The sequence below is a fragment of the Aythya ferina genome, assembly GCF_964211825.1.
Source record: "Aythya ferina genome assembly, chromosome: 3".
Lineage (NCBI taxonomy): Eukaryota > Metazoa > Chordata > Aves > Anseriformes > Anatidae > Aythya > Aythya ferina.
Genome location: NC_140298.1, coordinates 103747824 through 103769940, shown reverse-complemented (window position 1 = coordinate 103769940; position 22117 = coordinate 103747824). Strand labels below are relative to the sequence as shown.

At 44.9% G+C, this 22117-nt stretch overlaps 1 protein-coding gene across 1 annotated transcript in view; it reads left to right on the top strand.

The window, feature by feature from the left end:
* Positions 1-18898: 18898 nt before the first annotated feature.
* MBOAT2 (membrane bound glycerophospholipid O-acyltransferase 2) overlaps positions 18899-22117 on the top strand; it is an 86086-nt gene continuing 82867 nt past the window's right edge. Inside the window, exon 1 of the mRNA XM_084513620.1 lies at positions 18899-19047. Coding sequence (XP_084369746.1) covers positions 18976-19047 — 72 coding nt within the window. The 5' untranslated portion in view covers positions 18899-18975. The remainder of the gene's footprint in view (positions 19048-22117) is intronic.

The window sequence follows — 22117 nt, the reverse complement described above, 5'->3', positions numbered from 1 at the left end:
GTGCATAAATCTCGACCTAGGGAAACCAGGCTGGTTTTGTACGCTTGTAGGCAAGTGTGGTGAACTCATGCAGAAAGTCGCTGTTGGAAGCAGCTGATGGCTTGTGCTGCATTGCTTGGTTTGACCGCTGCCTCCAGCCAGGTGTGGTGTGGTGATTTGCAAATGAAACTATAGCTAGCCTGATGTGATTTTTTTTTTTTTTTTTCTCTTAAATAAACTGTCTTGTATACTTGAGATTATTTTTTTTATTATTATTTTATTCTTTTGCAGTGAGACTTCTTGTATGGATCTGCTCTTTCAGACCCCATGAGAATGCTTCTCCAACCCTGTCTCAAAGACCTTAACCAAAATCCTGTAACAGCACCAGTGCTGCAGAGCTTTTAAGTCAACCACATACTTAAACTTCATCCTCTTGGTGGGTTCGTTTATGCTAATGAGATCCTTTTTTCACAGAGGGTTTGTCCCCGAGGTGAAGAGGGTTTATAGTGTGGGGAAATACTGCAGCTTGCACTTTGCTGATAAAATAATCTGCATAAGCACAGTGTTGGTGAACTAGACTGAGGAAAAGTTTTACCAAAGTTAAGCTGTGATTTAGCTTTTCAGCTGTGGGGCTGCTTTAGTGGATGGTATTTGCTAAAGTTAAAAGTCACCAGAAGTCTGTACTGGTTTGTCTTACATGGAAGCTGTCCCAGACAGCGCAGCAGCCAATGCTTTTTGGCAACGGCTCCTTTGAGCATTCAGTTTTCAGAGCTAAATCATGGAAGATCCTGGTGATAAATAGCAACCCATTCACTTCTTCTCCCTCTGTGCCAGAGAAGCTGTGCTTGTGGGCGTGCTGCTCGGCAGGTATCACCCAACAGGCAGGTACGTCGGCAGCCGATCAGTGCTCCTCCAGATCTGTCCTGATGGCTGTGAAGTAACAGCTGCCAATATGTAAGGGAGAAGGCATGTTAGGAATGGATTTGGCCAATTAATAACATGCTTTGTGTTCAAGCTTCTGTGTAATTGAGAATGTATGTCCTTTCACTTGCTCATTGTGTGTTCAGAAGGCTCTTAAAAAGCTTTGTGCAGGCTGGGAGACTGGCCATGCTGGCCAGGAAGGTTTCCTCTTTTCCCCATTCAGGGATCTCTAGGACGTCATCTAACCCAGCAGCTTTCCCAGGTTGTGAGAAAGTCACACAGTGCCATGCTTGGGGCTCTCATCATCTGCTTAACCACAGCAATGCTGAGAGGCAAATCACTTTCCACTGGAAGTCAGTAAGCCTATAGAAGTAACTTAAACAAAGCGCTAAATAAAACCCAACTTCTCTTAATACGGTCTGTTGCTGCCTTGACACCTTTTTCCAGAAACTGCTACAGACTGCTGAGACCAAAGATGAAACAACATAAAATAAAATAAATAAAATCTGAAAACTGTGATTCTCTAATGTAGAAGTAAGTAATTCTTGTACTGAGAATCCATGTCTTGCTATCTGAAAAAGAATACAGAATGGACTGTTTTTTCCCATTGTAGACATTACAAAAACAGAGGGACCAACCACCTAACTATCTAATTGAGGAGCACAAGCATGTGGTCATCATAGTGTCGGGCCAGAAGAAAATGCTCTTCTGGCACTTTTGTCAGAGCTCTGAGAAGCAGCCACTACAGACACCAAGACACACGATCCCTGTCCCATGACTTTCCCTCCAAGTCCAGGGGCAGGCATCCAAAACTCCTCTGAATCTTTGGTCTGTTTTTTCCCAGAGAATGAAAAAGGCAAAGACAAGCATTGTAGGAGACACTTGTGTGGTCTCACTTAATGGTCAGACAACCTCTTTAGTCCTTGCCAAATGAAGATGTGTCAGGGAAAAGACCCTGAAATGCAGAAGAAATCACACCTCATACCCCAGTGTTGGCATTTCAGGTGCTTGAATTTTGACCTGTTTGCACACACTCACACAGTTAGAAAGTACATTTGCTTTTCCTTTAGCAATCTTACAGGGCTCCTTGAATATTTTCTTGTACACTCTGAGAATTTAGTACGCCTCTCTGTTTAAACATGTCATACTGCTCCCCATAGTAATTAAGCGCTTGCCTAATGAAGTCCAAAAATTAATCTGTGACAAAACACCGTAGGCAGAAGAACAGCCCTAGACACTAGAAGCTTAAGCAAATATAGACCACAAGGTCTGGAAGAAATGAGGGCAAGGTGTTGCAAGGTATTTTGCAACTTAACACTGTACACGGTTGTAGGCAATTACTTATTAAAGTGCCTGTAAAAAGCAGGGAAGTAAACATGTTTGACATTAATTTCACTAGCCTCTCTTGGCCTAGGTCAACATTTCTTACATGATTGCTTTATGACTGTGGAACTCTGTTACCTTTGAGCAAGTAAGAACAAAATGTTTGGCATGTCCCATATTATCTGAGGATGCTTTCAGGCCACGTCAGGAGATGAGAGGCTCACATCCCCATGAGCTGTGACAGGGAGCAATATGCCTGGCAGGAGGTTTCAGCTGTCCAAGGAGGACAGTGATCATTTGTTTCAGAACATGAGGAAGCGGAGCCTCATGAGGTGATTATGAACACTCCCCAACAGTCTTTTAATCCTGCAGGACAAAGTAATACTACTTTCTGAGGTTAATGTGGCTCTTTCAAATGATGCAGTCAAGTGGATATTTGTATTCCAGTCCATTCTAGACCATTCTAAAAAAAACTAGGTAATGTTTCAGATGTGTTCCTGGTAGCATGGTTTACCCATTGTGTCTAATAGTGGACTTGCCAGCACTAAACACCAGGCTGGGGTAGCCAATCTCTATCATTTATCATTTCCTGATTCAGACCTTGTAGATTTGAGGCAGGTTCCTCAGGCAGAGGTTCTGGGATCATTGGTATTGTTCTGTCCACAGGGAAAATATGAGCAATTCAGGCAATGGCAGTTATCCTGCTCTGAAAAGCCCACTAGGTAGCCACGTATTCGATCTTCCACATCTGTACTGCATCTGCCCTTCCTGCTTTATCTCCTGCTTAGAACTGTAGTGTCTTTGTGCAATGTGTCTGTGCATTGCTCCCCGATACATGACTTGCAGACAAAGATCTATGCTTTTTTCTACTTCTTCTTTTCTTTTTTATTTTTTTTTCCACACATCAGTAAGCACAAAAAATGGAGTATTTTGCTAGATCAGCAAAGTGCAGACTTTGGGGGATTAAAATAGTCTCTAGCTTTGGGCTAGTGAAGAAAGGCAAACCACTCTTTCCCAGAGGGAAATAGGCTGTTTTACTGGATCCTCTAGGAAACCTACAATGCTCCTCCCAGGATAACATAGCCCACAAGTTCCAAGCAGCACAGCATGCGCGTGAGTATTATGACCTGGGATAAATTCCAAAAAGCAGCATGAGATAAAAAAAAAATCAAAAAAAGGCTTTGCACTTCCCAGCTTGCAGGACAAACCAAAGTGTGTACATAAGCAAGTACGAGAATGGTGCAGTTAAGGAGCATACACCATCTAATCCCTTCAACACAAGCATGTCTGTCAACAGGCTTTTTCATGTCATGTATAAAACACATACCTATGCCTCTGCTCTACAGTGCTGCAAAATTTAATATATGGGATTTTGACAGCTTTTTTAGAGTCTATGGGAGGAACAGTACACAAGGTAAATAGTTACGCATTGCAAAGGTTGATGAATATTCTCTATCTTATGTGACCCAGCTTTACCTCTTCAACTTGCTTACCAGTGCCAAAACTCAGTAATTTAACTGATTTTCATGACATTTATCTCCTTTTAGTGTAAAAGTTTAGAGCAAGAACCAAATCTTTTCATGTTTTTTATATAGAACCATCATGCTGGAGACTCTGCTAGTCCTCTTCCATAACACAGTTTGAAGAAGAAGATTGTCAAGGGAGCATGAAAAATATAGGCCCAGCCTTTATCTTCTTTCCCAACCATGCAAGCACCCATCTGTTACTAAAGAGAAAAGCCTTTGCAGTTGTTCTGGACAGGCTAGTTCACATTGACCTAAAAGAGACTATTGGAGCCTATCAAGATATAAAAGGTAAGTTGTTGAATCTCTGTTAAAGCCTACACAGATAACACTGAGGATCCAATAGAAATGTCTGAATTGCTGAAGAACATGCAGAGGAAGAAAGGCTGTAGGATCACTTATCCAAAGGAGAACCTAAAGTTTAAGTGTGCTGTGCCTCTAGGTACATGCTAAGCCATGGCCCACAAGGAGATGGAAGGGGAAATGAAGGAAGAAAAAAAGAGAGAGAGAGAAAGAGAAAATAGAACTTAATCTCGAGTAGGTATAAGCACAGATAGGAATAAACTGCTCTTTTTTCATGGCAAGGAAAGGAGAGGTTTATCTGAGCAATACCCATAGCACTGTCCAGGACGTGGCACCAACCCAGACAATTCCAAAGGCCTGAAAGTATAAGAGAGATACTGAACAAGGATTCATTAAAAAGATGGAGAAAAGCATCTTTGTGCTATTCCCCCTTTATTTACTGATATTGTTGCACATATACATAAGAGCCACACTTAGCAATTTCTTAAGTTAGGAGTTTAATCAGGTTCTTCAAATACATTAAAATTACAAGCCTATGCATGGTTGAATCATTGTTTCAGCAGGTTCCTTGCATTAACAGATTTAAACATAAATTAAGAAGGATTTTGTATGACCTTTTCAGTCAAAAATCTCCTTACCACTGGAAATTCCAATTTGGAGGTCATCTACTAGTGGTTTAGCAAAGAGTGCCAAAGGGAACTGTTGAAGTCTGCTCTTCAAGCATTTGTCTGTTTATATGTATTTCACTTCTGGTATGCACAAATCCTGGATTCTTGACTAGAAGCTCCTGGCCAACAATGAAACATGAGGCTGTGCCTGGCTCCTTGTGCTGTTATGCTCTGCTTGCAAAGAGTGAAATTTACCCCAAAACTTTTTGTCTACTGTATTTAGGTAGAATCACAAAATAGTAACAGTTGAGGCTGGAAGGGACCCCATCAGACGGTACAGTTCAAGCCCCACTGTGCTCAAAGCTGGATCAACTACAGGAGGTTGCTCAAAGCCTTACCCAGTTGGGTTTTGAGGATCTCCAAGGCTGAACACTCCACAAACCCTCTGGGAAACCTACATCAGTGTTTGACTACCCTCACTGTGAAATGGGTATTTCTTATATGTACGTGGAATTTTCTGTCTTTCAACTTGTGCTCCCTGCCTCTTGTCCTTTGACTGGGCAGCACTGAAAAGATGCTGGTTCTGTTGTCCCCAGTCCCCAGTCTGGGGGTTGGTCTATTCTCCCAAGTGCCTGGTGACAGGACGAGGGGGAATAGGCTAAAGTTGTGCCAGGGGAGGTTTAGGTTGGATATTAGGAAGAACTTCTTTACTGAGGGGGTTGTTAGGCATTGGAATGGGCTGCCCAGGGAAGTGGTTGAGTCATCATCTCTGGAGGTCTTTAGAAGACATTTAGATGTAGTGATATGGTTTAGTGGAGGACTGGTTAGGGTTAGGTCACAGGTTGGACTCAGTGATATTGAAGGTCTCTTCCAACCTAGATGATTCTGTGATTCTGTAAAAATTATTGACATTTTTCCTCACAGGCATGGCAGGAACGAGCTGCCGGCAGCGCCGGGCACCTCTCTGCAGACAGCCCTGGGGGCTCCCACAGGCCATGCAAGGGGAGCCCAAGGAGCTCCGGCACTCGGACAATGCCAGGGTTGTGGGGGGCTGTGGCGGGGTGAGGGCACGGGTGCCAGCACAGAGGACATGTCACAATGGGGGGACTGCTTTTAAGGCAGCCATGGGCAGTGCTGCTTCACTTTGTCCTGAGCCATTGGCGAGGTGAGTGAAGCAGCAGGGGGAAGGCTGGGCTGGGCCAGGGCTGGGGCACAAACACCAGCCCACCGAGGGCTGCTAAGCCTGCAGCAAGGGCCCAGCCATTCAGGGCAGGGCTCATGGCTGTCACCACCAGCTCTGGCCGCAGTCCCTGCTGCCTCCCAGCTCCCTCACCCCCTCTCCTACCTGACCCCGGGGGTCTGCGGCTCCTACCCCGGCTCCCTCAGCCGCCAGCCAACTCCCACCCAGCTAACCCCCTTCTATCTCAATTCTTGCAGACCATGGTTTCGGAAATTTTCTTCGCATTGACTTTCCTGGGCTTAATTCAGGGCCCACAGAAAGTCGGCATCTCTGCAGCAAAACCACCCCTGGGGGAGGCACACCCCGTGCAGCTGAAGACACCGCTGCAGGGAAGCTTGAAGCAGAGACTCCTCTTTCCACCTGGACAGTGACCATCTGGGCTCCTGGGGAGTGTCCACTCACTCCAGGAGCTCTGAGCTGTGCAAAAATTGCAATATATATTGCAATTTTTATTATATTGTTTATATATTGTTTATTATTTATTGTAATATATATTGTTTATTTGAACAAACGCTTTGTCTGTGAGTGTCTGTACCACACCGGGTCAGGAAATGCCACAGCCCCGGGGAGTATTTAGCTGAGGAGCTGATTCTGTGGGCTCCAATTGCACTCCTTCTGGAGCTACAGTTCTGCTGCCTGTCCTGGCTCCTCTAGCAGGGCAAGGAGAACAGCTCAGCACCCTCCTCAGCGCCGCGTGTTGCCGGTGTGCTGTATGGAGTCTGAATGGTGGATTTGTGCGACACGAGGAGACCCAACTGCTCCCATCACAGTCCAAACACTTCTTAAACTCCTGTCCCAGTGTGTGACCACCCTCTTGGTGATGAACCTCTTCCTGATGTCCAGCCTGAACCTCCCCTGCCTGAGCTTGACCCCATTCCCTTGGTCCTGTCAGTGGTCACTAAAGAGAAGAGATCTCACTAAAGAGAAGAGATCTGCCCCTCCGCTCCCCGTCATGAGGAAGCTGTAGGTCGCGATGAGGCCCCCCCTCAGACTCGTCTTCCCAAGGCTGAACAGGCCCAGTGCCCTCATACGTCTTCCCCTCTGGGCCCTTCACCATCCTGTAGCCCTCCTCTGGACACTCTCCAACAGTTTCATGTCGTTTTTGTGCTGTGGTGCCCAGAACTGCACACAGTGCTCGAGGTGAGGTCGCACAGCACAGAGCAGGGTGGGACAATCCCTTGACTTCTCTTGATGGACTGGATGGGTGATCTTATCAAAAAAATGAAACCAAGTTTGTTAAACAGGACCCACCCTGAACCCATGTTGGTTTGGACCTATGACTGCACTGTCCCCCAGCTGTGCACCATATAACTCCCAGGATAATGTTCTCCATAATTTGACCAGGCACTGAGGTGAGACTGACAGGCCTGTAGTTGCCAGAGTCTTTGTTCTTGCCCTCCTAGAAAACTGGCACAACATTTGCCAGCTTCCAGTAGACTGGGACCTCTCCAGATTCCCAAGACTGTTGAAAAATAATTGCGGGAGGTCCCGTGCATAGGTAACACAAGGTTATGACAGACTTTTGCTGGGTGTTCCTGCATGCAGGACACTCAACATTGCAATCGTGAATAAAACAGCTTCACAGAAGGTCCTGTCTGAAAAGTCGATGGGGCCAGATGGGATCCAGATGGGGTCAGAGATTGGACTCGGTGATCTTGGAGGTCTCTTCCAACCTAGATGATTCTGTGATTCTGTTGTCCTTTACTTCTGATATTTCCACACATGGATAAGATTTGCACAAGCCTTCCCTCCTTCGAGCTAAACATTTCCTGCTCTCCCAGCCTCTCCTTCTATGACACATTCTCTTAAATACCCTTGTGATCTTTCACTGAACTTGTTCTACTATGTGCATGCTTCTCTTGTGCTGGGGAGCCCAAAACTTGACACAGCACTCACTAGAAAAGACTATTCCCAACCCTTGGCCTGCTGGCAATGTTTAGGATGCCGTTGGCCTTCCTTGCTGTTAGTTCACATTGCTGGTTCATGGTAAATTTTTTGTCCACCAGGAACCCTAGATCCTTCTCTGAAAAGCTGCTCTGCAGCCAGTCAGCCTTCAATGTGTACTACATGTATGCATGGGGTTGTTCCTCCCCAGGTGCAGGACTCAGATTTCCCTTTGTTGAACTTTGTGAGGTTCCTGTCTGTCAATGTCCCTCTGAAAGGCAGCACACCCACCTGGTTTATCAACCACTCCTCCCAGCTTTGTATCATCTGTCAACGTGCTGAGGGTGCACTCTGTCCCATCACCTGGTTCTTAATGAAGAAGTTGAACAAGTACTGGGCCCTGCATCAACCCCTGTGGTACTGCACAAGGGCCTGGTCTCCAGCTGGACTTTGTACCACTGATCACAACCCTTTGAGCCCAAAAGTACAGCCAGGTTTCAGTCCACCTTCATTTATCCAGTCTTTACTTCACTTGTTTGTCTATGCAGATGTTATGGGAGATGATGTCAAAAGCCTTGCTAAAATAGGGATAAGCGACATCCATCACTCTCCCCTTGCCTGCAAAGCCAGATTGTTCAGGCACAATTTCCTCTGCTTAAATCCATGTTGATAACTCCCAACCATCTTGTCTGTATGCTTGAAAATATTTTCCAGGAGGGATGGTGCTCTATCACCATCCCAGAGACTGAGGTAAGGCTGACAGGATTATAGTCCCCTGGATTCTTCTTCCTGCCCTTCTTGAAAACAGGCATGACATTTGCTTTCTTACAGTCCCCAGGAACCTCCTCTGACTGCTATGACCTTTCATATATCATCGAGAGCAGCCCTGCACTCATGGATGAATCCCACCAGATCCTATGGACCTGTGTATGTTTTATTTGTTTCTACATTTTCTAACTCGATTTGCCTCTGCTGAGGTTAAGTCTTCAGAGCTCTGGTCTTTTTCACTGACCTCCATGGCCCTGAAAGCAAATCTTACCAGCAAAAAACCAAGACAGATAATTTAGTTCTGCAATATAAATAATTCTGTTTTATTTAGCTGTAATATTTCTCATATCTGAATAGAAGCAGCAAATGAACACAGGCAGTGGAAGAGGCTTACCTCTAGAGCAACCAGCACCTGAACAATGTGTGCCTAAAACTGCTGCTCCCAGTGGTGAACCACATAGGGACATTAAAAGAAGAAAAGTACTTAGAAGTAGCTGAGTGCATTTTCCTGCCGAATCACAATGTGATATTGGCAATGTAAATCTAGTTGAAGGGAATAAAGAAGAATGAGAAATCTCTAGCAAAAAGGGGGTGATGTTTTAGCAATCATAAAAAAGCCAGATTCCTCCTTGTGAAAAGAATACGAGGAAAACCTATTTTTTTTTAAACAAGAAGCACAACTTTTATGCCTAATAACTGCAGATAATGCAAGAATGAAAGCAATCAGCTTCATGCCTTCGAGAACAGAATTTTGAAGTTTCTGATCAAATTCCTGTTATTGTATTGTTAAGGAAGTGGCCTTGTTTGCTGAACTGAAATGATACGAGAAGAGCTTCCTGTTTAAACCAGCAGGGAGTGCAGCCCCTAGGACATCAATCATACGATTCACAGCATTAGCCTGACTGCAGCATTACAGGAACAGTGCTCTAGTCTGCTTCAGCGGTCCCCTGTAATGCCATATACTGCAGGATCCCTAAGTTAGTATTTCTCCACCGTGACACAATAACTCTCTAATAGAAATGGGTACAGTTAGGAAGAAGTGGAACACCTTCACAGTGCTAGGGAATCAGATCAGTGGTCTAGCATCCTCTCTGATGGTAGCTAAATATTTCAAAAGAAGTGCAAAAAACTTGGAAAAGTGAACTGTACAATAACACGCACACACATTTATTCCACATAATAGATATCAGTTGCTTAGCTTGATAACTAGAAACCCAGAGCTTAAAGATTTATATCCCTTGTAATTGTAAATGATATCGACTGTTGATGATATTTAAAATGCCCTTAAAATGGCTGTTATTTTCTGGCAGTGACTTTCACAGAATAACTCTGTATTTTGGAATTTATTGCCTGTTCTACATTTTCTCACAGGATTTCATTATAGCATGGTACTTTGAAATGGGAACTAAGAACAGTCAAGCTCTTCATTGTTCTCTCAATTTTGTAGTAATTGTACTTCATATTTAAACAAGAAAAGGAGATACAGCCAGTGTTCCTATGAAATCTTTAGTACTCACAACCCCTTATTAAAAGGAAATGCTGTCAGAAAGTTCAATAAAAATATCAAAACTAAGAGCAGAAGGAAGTAAAACAAGCAGCAAGGTATCAGACAGATTTGCTCCCTACATGAATGCTGTGTAGACAAAATGTTGAGACATGAAGTTGGACTATTTTCATCTCCATAAGAGAGCAGAGCAAGCTGGTGTTATGAACTGTTTTTGTTACACACAGATATCTTACTTTTCACAGAAATGATGAAGTGGCTACCAAATTAAGCCAGTTCAGTCTGTTTAAACTTTCACAGCCCTATTTCAAATATTCTCCACAAGCACAGTATATTTTAGGAACAGGTTAATTTTACTGTCACCACAAATATCAATTTTGGAAATTATGAAGGGCATAGTAACCAAGCTCTGCTCTCATACAGTCTAGGGCACCAAAAGAATGAACCATTGTGCATGATATGTATTAAATGTATAAAATATATTTAATGTAATAATAATTTAACTGTCGAGGAAGAACATTTGATTTTTTATGTATGTATTAGTATGATTAGTATGCTCAATTCACTAAAATCCTTCTTCAGTCTACTGGACAGGTTTTCTGCAAGGTAAATAAATAAATCAATCAATACGTAGCTATTATATCCTAGAGCATTTCAGGTTTGTGCACTGCAATTTTGGTGAGGCTGCTGTTTGACTGACAGGGTGGTCCAACAACCTCATGAATTTACTGATGCAAATAGCACTGCATGTATAAATGGAACATACACCCGAGCTCATACACGACTTGAAGTAGCACTCAGAAACCTGAATACTAGCGTGCATCTTTGGCTGCAGTGCCCAGAATGTTATTCATTAAAGCTTTGTGTGTTTTGTGGGGAGGACTACATTATTATAACTACATCTCACAAATTTGTGTTTGGACAAGGCCCATATGCTTGCAGAGGGCCATTTAACAGATGGGACATTGAGACACAAATAACAAAATCAAATTGCAATGAAGTATTTTTATGCTCAGTGGCTGGCTGGTGCAAGGCTCCAGGACCATTTCTTCTCAGGTCTCCAAGCTGAGCAAGATTCCCTTACCCTGCTGCTCTGCAAAGGGAAGGCTTCCCCGCTAGGACATATGGCAACAGCTTCTTGCTTGTCATATAAAGCTGGAGAAAAGAACTGGGGAAGCAGGTGGGTCCTGGAACAAACGCAGAAACATTCAGGCTCTGACTCAGTGACAAATTTAATTGCATTGGGCTGTTCCAGGCTGTGGCATCCCATCCCTAGTACCTCCTTTCCATTCACCAGCTGACACCCTATTTCTGCTCACTCCATCAGTTTTGTCCACTGTGCAGCCTGACATGACTCACTGGCTGGCAAAGAGGAGGTACCTCAAGCTGTGCTGACTGCCAGAGCCAGAAGTAGCAAGGGAGGAATTTTAAGAGCAGGAGCTTCAAAACTCTGTGTGGAGGAGACAGTGGGAATGATGACAGGAGTGGAAATGAAGTGTCATAGGACTGAACCCACCCTTTCTAATATCGGTAGGTGCAGTTTTATACAGATTTTAAAATGAATGGCAGACAATAAAACTAGTAAGATGCGTGGACTCTCAAGAAGTCTTACGACAAAAAGTTACAAAATCTTCCAAAAATAACAGAGTAACTTAAGCTCAAAAGAAAACACAAGGACTAACTTAAGAAAGCCCTCTAGGAGAACAGCAGCAGAATAAGGATTACACATGAACACTTAAGAACACAGAGAACCATCCTGAGCTAAGTAGCAATGGCCGTAAGGACTCAGAAAGCTATTCAGGGCAAGCCAGTCCTGGGGGACAGAAAAAGTAAATAACATAACATAGAATCACAGAATCATCTAGGTTGGAAGAGACCTCCAAGATCACCTAGTCCAACCTCTGACCTAACACTAACAAGTCCTCCACTAAACCATATCCCTAAGCTCTACATCTAAACGTCTTTTAAAGACCTTCAGGGATGGTTACTCAATCATTTCCCTGGGTAGCCCATTCCAGTGCCTCACAACCCTTTCAGTAAAGACGTTTTTCCTAACATCCAACCTAAAACTCCCCTGGTGCAACTTTAGCCCATTCCCCCTCGTCCTGTCACCAGGCACGTGGGAGAACAGGCCAACCCCCACCTTGCTACAGCCTCCTTTGAGGTACCTGTAGAGAGCAATAAGGTCACCCCTGAGCCTCTTCTTCTCCAGGCTGAACAAGCCCAGCTCCCTCAGCCGCTCCTTGTAGGACTTGTTCTCCAGGCCCCTCACCAGCTTCATCGCCCTTCTCTGCACACGCTCAAGCACCTCAATGTCCTTCTTGTAGCAAGGGGCCCAAAACTGAACACAGTACTTGAGGTGCGGCCTCACCAGAGCTGAGTACAGGGGGACAATCTCTTCCCTAGCCCTGCTGGCCACCCTTTCTTATGCAAGCCAGGATGCTGTTGGCCTTCTTGGCCACCTGAGCACACTGCTGGCTCATATTCAGCCGACTATCCACCATCACTCCCAGGTCCTTCTCTGCCTGGCAGCTCTCCAACCATTCCTCTCCCAGCCTGTAGCTCTGCTTGGGGTTATTGCGCCCCAGGTGCAGGACCCGGCATTTGGCCTTGTTGAACTTCATGCAGTTGACCTCAGCCCATCAGTGCAGCCTATCCAGATCCTCCTGCAGAGCCTTCCTGCCCTCGAGCAGATAGACACACGCACCTAACTTGGTGTCATCTGTGAACTTACTGAGGGTGCACTCGATGCCCTCGTCCAGATCATCAATGAAGATATTAAAGAGGACTGGCCCCAGTACCGAGCCCTGGGGAATGCCACTAGTGACTGGCCTCCAACTGGACTTGGCTCCATTCACCACGACTCTTTGGGCCCGGCTATCCAGCCAGTTTCTAACCCAATGAAGCGTGTGCCAGTCCAAGTCATGAGCAGCCAGTTTCTTGAGGAGAATGCTGTGGAAAATGGTGTCAAAAGCCTTACTGAAGTCCCACAGCTCTCCCTTTCTCTCTCTTAACTGTTGGCATGAAGCAACTGAAAGGAAAAATTATTTGGTAAGCAGAATTTTAAATTGCATTTTTATTATGTATTTTGCACCCTCTCCTACACTTCAACCTTTGCTCTCAGAAAAAACTTACTTTACTCTCTAAGCTTATCTTGGCATTAAAAGCAACTCTTAAGCAACCCTGGCAAGAAGAAAGTGCATTATTCTTTCAGAAACAATTAATCCGTATAAAGAAGAGGCTTAGTCCTATCTTGTTGCACTCACCTAGGGCTAGTGGGAGTAACCCTGGGAACTGAACTCGCGAAATGGCAAGGATCACTTTGAGAAGCTGTAACATCAGATATGAAGAAAAGTCAGGTCTCGCCTTTCAGCAAAGGAGACACAATACAAAGACAGCCCAGAAACCTGAGAAACCTGTTAAAAGCAGTTATTTCCATGGCTTGCTGTTGCAATATAACAGGAAAGTAAACTAAGCAATTTATCAACGGTACATTCATTTGTATGCATTTAATATGAATGTTTGCTTTGTGTTTGTTTGTGTTTTTTTTTTTTTTTTTTTTTTTTTTTTTTTTTTTGTAGTTAAGGCCATTAAATATGTAGACTTGTCAGTTCTTTACTATAGTTTTATAGACTGACAAGTAGATTCCTCTCCAGGTTACCACCAGCCTCTCCCATCTACCTTATGTCTCATAGTCTGGTACATACCTAACAAAGCCCAGCATGACTGCTCTTGAACTTGTAATTCAGCTTTGAAGCTCATTGCTTTTAGTTCTGTTCTGAAAAAGGACCTTTACTCCCCAAACTTTTCAATCACCAAAGTGACAACAATACCCCATTTACACATGGCACTTCAGTTATTACATTTTGAAATACTGTGCAGTCTGTATCGCTTTCCCATAAGCTATTTTACGAGTAGAGTTTGCTTTGAAAAGGCGACCCATTCCTAAGAGCAACTCCTTGTTGCTGAAGTCAGTTGTTTTGTCCTTGTCATGCAAGCATGAAGTTCCTTTAGTGAGAAAATTATCATTTCTAAGATCTGCACCAGAGAGCTGATATTTGCAGCAGTTGAAAAGGAAAGTGAGCTTTTCCTTGTCTGCCTTTACAAGCTCTGCTTGATTTTGTTAACAGACACTGTATAATTGAAACATAAAATGGTCTGAGTGGCACAGGAGTTTATGTTCACAAGTGACACCAATGCATTTTCCCACCACAGAATTTAAGTACTTAGATGAAAGAAAGTTGGCCCAAATCTGTTTTATGATAGAAACTGATTGCTACCTTAAAAGCTGAGAAGCTTGTTTGCTTTCAGAACAGCTGTAGGAGTGAAACACAAGTGCAAGTCAAAAATCTAAAGCCAAAGTGTTCTGCTAAAAAAAGTGAAAGGTAGATTTGAGCTACTGACTGTAGAAAGGTACTTACAGGGTCACCTCCCACTACCTCAGGTAGCCCAAAGCCCCATCCAACCTGGCCTTGAACACCTCCAGGGATGGGGCATCCACAGCTTCTCTGGGCAGCCTGTACCAGTGCATCACTGCCCTCATAGTGAAGGATTTCTTCCTTATATCTAATCTAAACCTATTCTTTTTTTAGTTTAAAGCCATTACCCCCTGTGTCCTATCCCGACACTCCCTCACAATTAGTCCCTCCCCAGCTTTCCTGTAGGCCCCCTTTAGGTACTGGAAGGCCTAAGGTCTCCTGGGGGCCTTCTCTTCTTTATGTTGAACAATCCCAACTCCCTCAGACTGTTTTTGTAGGAGAAACCAACTTCATAGCAGAACTGACTAATTAAAGGTTATATTAGATTAGCAAACAGCCAATGCATGTGAAGCTTATAGTACGTTTGGAATATTTGAGGAGATGGCGAAAGACTGATTTGGAGGGAAGGTGAGACAAAGATACAAATGGCAAAATTTCAATAGGAAAATTTTTATGAAGAGTAATTCAGTTTGATAGGCATCAGCTTTAGCAGGAATATTTTTCTCTTTGGAGTTAAGTCTCAAATATTTTAGGCTAAGCAAAGCCAGGTAGGTCAAGGTAAAATAAGACTTTACTGTGGAAAAGTGATCAACTTGATATAACTAATGCTAAAAAAATGTAAAAAAAATAAATACTGTATACTATGAGGAGCATCTAATAACATTACCCCACTGCCATTTCCTATCCTCTGCCACAGACCTTCTCTGTTTGTTCTTCGTGGGTTAGTGTCATCTGGTAGGATTAGTACTGTAAACAACTGACTCTCTTCAATGGTCATTCAACGAAACAAAGGTTATAGGAAGTGTTTGCTACCTCAGCGTTACACTGTTCTGACAGATCAAGTAACCTCTCTAGGGCTGAGAGATGCCTTTGTGCTCATTGTTAAACAAGAACTGTGAGCGCTTATGGAACCATAAAAACTTAATCGCAGAACATCAAAAGTAGTTCATGCTATGCCAAGACACTCTCCAGGGATTATTTAAATCAACACATCCCCTCCTGCACTTTGACTGACAGCTTTTGCTGGAATTTCCTTATGGAAGTTCTTGCTCATTACATGCAAATATTTCTAACAGTATGAAATTAAGTAAAACCTTTCCACTTATATGATGACCAAGTTTTATAGGTTCACTAGTCTGGGTACATTAGCTTCTTCATCTCACTCTCTAACCTTCTTTTTCATGGAATCATACAAAAAAATTCTTGTATTTAACTTTTGGGACTAATCGCACTGTCATCATGTCAGTGCGATGTGGGATGCCACCTTTCTCCAGCCAATGCTTCATCTTCCCACAGGCAACACAATGTTTTTGCAGAGGGAGGAAATTCTCTGAAAACTTATGAAAACATACGTAATGATTTTTTTTTAAAGAAAAAATAAAGCAGCAAGAGACCTAGTTTTACTGCAATGCCTGTGAAAGTCCTCATCATACAATTTACAGCCAATATCAAAGACAGGCTACATTTTCTACTGCAAAAGTTGCTTATTTTCCTGTTGCTTTCTTTTCAAGTGACATTTGCATACTTCATTTTTGATTGCAAACTAAGATTTTGAGCTCTCTGGGGCAGGATCCTTTTTGTTCTTGCACCTAACGTATCTGCCATGTCAGTACAAAGGGACTGTTATTTTCTGACTGTTTTCAAGATGAATTTTTCTGACATTGTCTTCCCCAACACACAACTTCCTAAATAACAGCACAAGAGTATCTTCCCAAAACACTGCATTCTCCAATGGAAACTTGTGACAGATGAAATCATGTAACTTAAAGCCTTAGCTGCAAACTGTTTGTAATGATAATGTGGTTTACAGTATAGATATCATATCTTTCAAGTATGAACTCCTAAGATCCCGGGCGTCATATGAGGGAGCGTATTTTTGTATTTTCTCAGCACTGCAAGAACACGTACATTGAAAAAAGAGTGAAAATTAACAGAAAAATAAGGGTTATGTTTTAAAACCAACTGATATTTTATGCTGTGATATCACGAGCTTGTTTTCAGACAATTTGTTAATTGAAACCAAGATTTTCATTCAGTAGGTCAATTACTTGCTGGGAATATTTCATGAAACTCTCAGTAACACCACCTCCATGGATTTATATAGATGCACCAGAATCGTTCCTTGTGACTAGACTATGATTCAGAATTAGCTATCAGCCTTCTCTAAAGCAACCCTTCTGCAGTTTCATGTGAGAATGTTTAGGTTAAGATTTCCAAAGATTTGTGCGTAGGTATATGTCTACTTATTAAAGCAGGTACAATGAGCTTAGTCTTTATATGCATATATTCATATGTATAGGCTAATGCAGACTGAGTCTAGTGGTACTGTACTCCCCTAAAGTTACTCACATGTATATACATTTGCAGGCTCAGATTTAATGAACTGATTCAGAATTAATTGGGAAAAGGTGGAGGTTATTATTTTTTTTTTCTCTTTCTGAAAGCAGCTCTCTTTCCTTTACTACAAAAACATCATGCAATTTCTTCCAAAGCTGCAGATGCTACCACAATTGTAATTGCCTGTCACGCAGTGAAGAAATCTAATTAAAACCACTTATTTGTACCTATTAACCAGTCTCTTTAAATGCAGACAAAAGACCGTACCAGAAGCTAAAACATAAGTGCAGAGTGTGGTCTTCAATTCAGTAAGAGAAACACCGGATGTTTTCAGATAATTACACTTACCTCCATTTTCCAGTTACTACCAATTAGCATTAACTGTGAACTTAAATGGGTATGCAAATCACTCCACCTCAACGCTATTCCAGACTGGTTCAGGCTGTTGGCATGATATGGGACAAGGCATTTCATCTTTCACATACTTAAAATGAAATTCTCACTACAGGTTATAGCATAGCTTACAGATAAAATACACAATAATTGTAAAAAAGAATGTTTAATAAAAGTGCAAGGAATAACCAGTTTTCTCTCAGGAGACTCAGGATTCTTGAGCAGTTATAGATAAGGGCAGTATGTTCCTTTGTAAGCTCCTTCTCTACATCATTTAGAACAACAAAGGTAAAAGCTGATTTTATAAGAATAAACGTGAACACTAACGCAACAGAAAACTCTAATGTAAAAGCAGGACAGGGTACTAAACCAGAGACATTTAATAAATACCCTGCTGCACGAGATCATCTGGCAGAGGTTGCTACGTGTCCTCACATCAAGTCACTGAAGACTTCTCTTTGTTTCACATTATCGAGCATTCACTGGGCAGGAGGAAGGGCTGTGCTACACACACGTTTGTTACTGCTGGTGTGATTCTGTAGGGAAACTACTGCTAGCCTGAACCTACTGGAAAGGCACTTGGGATTGTAGTGTTTCAGGTTTCTGTATGTAAGAAGCAGGCCCTTAATAAACTACAAACTGTGGCTTATAGCCATGGTAGACAGCCCTCCTTAAGTCAATGGGTGGTTGTAGGTCCATTTTTGGATTTTTTTGAGAACTCTTTAGGATACTGTGAACTGGAGCAGGTCCTCTGTGAGGAGAGGCTAAGAGAGCTGAGACTGCTCCCCGCCTAGAGAAGAGGAGGCTCAGGGGTCTGGCATCAGGGTCTGTAAATACTTGAAGGGGGGCTGCAAAGATGGAGCCAGGCTCTGCCCAGTGGTGCCCAGTGCCAGGAGAAGAGGCAGTGGGCAGAAACTGGAGCAGAGAAGGTTTCATTTGAACACCAGGAGCCCTCCTGTGCTGTGTGGGCTGCCCAGTGAGGCGGTGGGGTCTCCTCCTTGGGGACCTTCAGCACCACCTGGCCGTGGTGCTGGGCACCCTGCTCTGGGTGGCCCTGCTGGAGCAGGGGCTGGGCCGGGGGCCTCGGGAGGTCCCTGCCCAGCTGAAGCCCTCTCTGGACACGGGAAGCCGGACAGGGGCTGTCCCCGGGGGCTGTCACCCCAGACCTGCCGCCCTGAGGCAGCCGCCCCGGCCCAGCGCGCTACCTGCGCGCAGCCCCACCTCACCGTCCCGCAGCCAAGGCGGGGCCGCCCTGCGCTTCGCTTCCCCTCACCTCACCCACCCCATGCCCAAACCACCCCCATCCCAAACCCACCCCCATTATCCTCAAACCCACCCCCATTATCCCCAAACCCCGTCCCCACCGCCCCCTCCCCGGAGCCACCACCCGCACATCCTCCCCCCGTCACCCCCACCACCGCCCCTCCCGCCTCCATCTCCCCCCTCCCCACAGCCCCCTCCCGCCCAGCCGCTTGGCCCCTCCCACACCCCTCGGGCACGCCTCGCGATTGGGCCAACCCTCCCGTCACTCCGCGCCGGCCCCGCGCTGCGATTGGCCGGGGGCGCCGTCAGTCTGCGGCGGGGGCCGCGCTCGGCCCCTTGTTGTCAGGGCTCCGTGCGGGGCCGCGGCCGCCGTTGTTGCCGTTAGCGGCGGGTGAGGGCAGCGCCGCCTCCGGCCTCAGCCCGCGGGGGAGCGGGGCGCCGCCGCCGCACCATGGCCACCAGCACCACGGGCTCCACGCTGCTGCAGCCCCTCAGCAACGCCGTGCGCCTGCCCGTCGACCAGGTGAGGCTGAGGGGAGCGCCCAGCCATCCGCTGATGCATTTGGGGGGGGGGGGGGGCACGCAGCGAGCCCGGAGCCCCCTCATCGCCTCACCCCCCCCCATCAGCCTCCTGTGGGGTGGAAGGGGGCGGCCAGGATCCTAGAGTCGTTTTTTGGGGTGTGGGGGGCGTGGGGTGAGCCCCCTCCCCCGGGAGCCACAGCCTGTGGTGGCTGGGTATTGTGTGGTAGGAGGGGTCCTGGGGGTGCTTGGTGGGGCTGCGGAATGAAAATTTGTTTATTTGTGGGGGTTTTGTGTTTTTTTTTTGGCTTTTGGGGGGGGTTGGGGTGGTGTGGGGTGGTTGTGGGGGGAACGGTGCCCTATAGGGGCTTATAGGGGATGTATAGGGGCTTATAAAGGTGTGAGGGATTTGGAAGTGGCTCCTCGCTTACAGCACCCAGGAACTTCACATGGGGAATTCTTGGGGGAAAAAATAATCGGTGGTAACGTGTGAATGAATGGAGCAGGTCAGGAGGCGCCCTCACGTAGAGGGAGGTGGTGGTTCCTCTCTGTAAAATGAGTGGAAAAAAGCAATGAGATGCCAAACACAGAGCGAGGAGCGCATTTAGTGACTTTTGGAAGTGCCCAAACTATGTGCTTTTCCTCGTTTTCCTTCCTTTTGTTCAAACGGAGGTGAGGCAACCTGAGGTTAAATACACCTACGGAAATATCTCTTCTAGAAACCTGCCAAAAGCCGGTGAATTTGAGCCGGGCTGGTGGGGTGGATGTGGTGCAGAAGTTGCGGTGCTGCCCGCATCCTGGGCCGGTGGCGCCACATGGCTCCGTGCCTCCGACCTGTGGAGTCCTTCCAGGCAGGTGCCACGCATCGATTGCCATTAAATGGGCACTTCCTCAGGGTACTGTAAAAGAAATAACAAGAGGTGACCCTCTCTTCGTGGCGTGATGCTGGTGTCATGTAATTATCTATTCGTAACAGCAGCCATAAATTTAATGGCTTCGTGACGTGGTGCTGCTTGTACCCAATTTATTTTAAGTCCTGCTGATATGGCATTTTGATGGTAATGAAGTTACTTTTTATCAAAGCCTGGAAAACTTCCCTGTATTGAATGTGTTGCAACAGATGCCCCTGGAAAGGCAAGATGGTTTTGTAAAGCGCTGTGCTTGAAGCTCTGAAGCTTTGGGGGATAATCACAATGGAGGGTGGCTAGCCACAGGGTTTAAAAGACTTTCTGATAAGCGGCTAAAAACATACATGTTTTGTTTTTTCCACATCAGTGGACCATAGAAAATGCAGGCCCAGGTGTGTGTGAAGAACCTTGTGACTGAAGCATGAATTGAAGGGTTATAGGATTATGCAGCACTAAGGAGAATGCACCTTTAAGTGATCACAAACAAGCAAAAAACCCAACACTCAAAGTCAGATTTCTGTAACCTCTCAGCTTAAGAGTCTGTCTTGATCGTAAGCTTGTAATACAGGAAGAATGTGAAATGTGTTCAGTGTAATCAAATCAAACGTGGGGGAGAATGAGGGCAGAGAAGAGAAAGTGCTGATAGTCTGTGTGTGTGCTCAAGGGTTATGTGTGGCATTCAGTGATACTATACACATACCAGGATGAAAATGTAGCTGTGTGTGTGAGGAGAAAAGAAATAAAAGAAGAAAAAGGGGGTTCTGATTAGTAAGTAGGTTGTTCTGCTACCTAATCCGAGCAGGTACTTGAAATGGGGGCTCTAGAGCAATGTGCCGTAGTAGCACTTGGAACCAATGGATAGAGATGGGTGAGATCTGTTTCTCCACTTGTATGTTTTGGTTTTGACCACAAGTAGATGCTAATTATATGTGAAATGCCATGATCTACAATTAAGCCGTTAGGTTCTGTAATTATCCTGCCCTAAAGTTTTACTGAGGGCGGAGGTGTGTAAGTCTGGGAGCCAAATCCAGATAGTGTGTGTCAGTGCTTCTCTGCTGCCTGGGTATTCAAACAAACGGCCCAAGAAGCTCGCCTTTTTGGCAGGGAATGTAAGTGGAAACTTCAGTGAAAGGTGAAGCTTCTCTCTCTAGTTTCAGTCTAATCAATCAGATCGGAATTCATGTGGTTGAGCGAGAGGAATCAGTTCCTTTTGGACTTCACCTTTGGTAGAGCTGGGGGCACGGACCTAAGCCTGGTTACATGCCAGTTAGGGACCAGTGTGGAAGATGCAGAGTGACAGCTCCACCCGAGCCCTTTGGCATAGTTGTAAGAAGAAGAATCTCCTCTGTGCCCAGCTGTGTTGCCAGATAAAAGCTTTGTTTCTTTAAGATTGCTGTTCCTCGACTTTTCCTCTTGGTACCAGAGTACCAGTTAGCTACTGGAATGGAGAAGAACTCGTTTTCCTCTTCTGTGTGTATCCCCCAACAGGGTGTTACTGATAACTTGCCCCTGTGTTAACCCTTCCTTTAGCTCTTCTCTTGCACTAAGGTAACTGAAATGTCTGCTTGGAAAAGCTGATGCATTCTTCATGGGCTGCTTCCTTCATTAAAGAGGATTTTGTTCTTATTACTTGCAGTCCTTTGTAGCTAGGGAAGATGGTTGGTATGAACGACAACCTAGAAGAGCGTCTGGAGGTTTGGGAAGGCAAACTTGCCTACTTCTTGTGTATTTTGTCATAGCAAAAGTTTTTTTGCACTCCATGGGGGTGGAAAGCCTAATGTAAGATCTGTCTTTTCACTTCTTGAAGCACTAAAGTTTGCTGCTCAGCAAAGGAAGTGTCCTGTTGATGACAACTGTCTTCTTGGGTCCTTAAAGTTAATGAAGAGTGAACGCACATAATTGCACCGCTGTTCTCCTTCTGTCTTGTTGGAGGAGAGAGGGAATAAAAGTAACGTCCTTCCTCCCCCTTACAGATAAAGAGAAGTGTGGCGAGAATTGCCATGAAAGGATGGCTGCTAGGGGATTCTATGTTCCGTAATGCATCAGGGTTACAACTGTACGTGTTTTATTACTGTCTTGTTTCTCACCTGTGCTTCTAGTTTTCTTGGCTGTCTAGTGTTGCTGTCATGTCTGTGTGTCTGCTGCTTTCTTCCTTCTCCGAGGTGA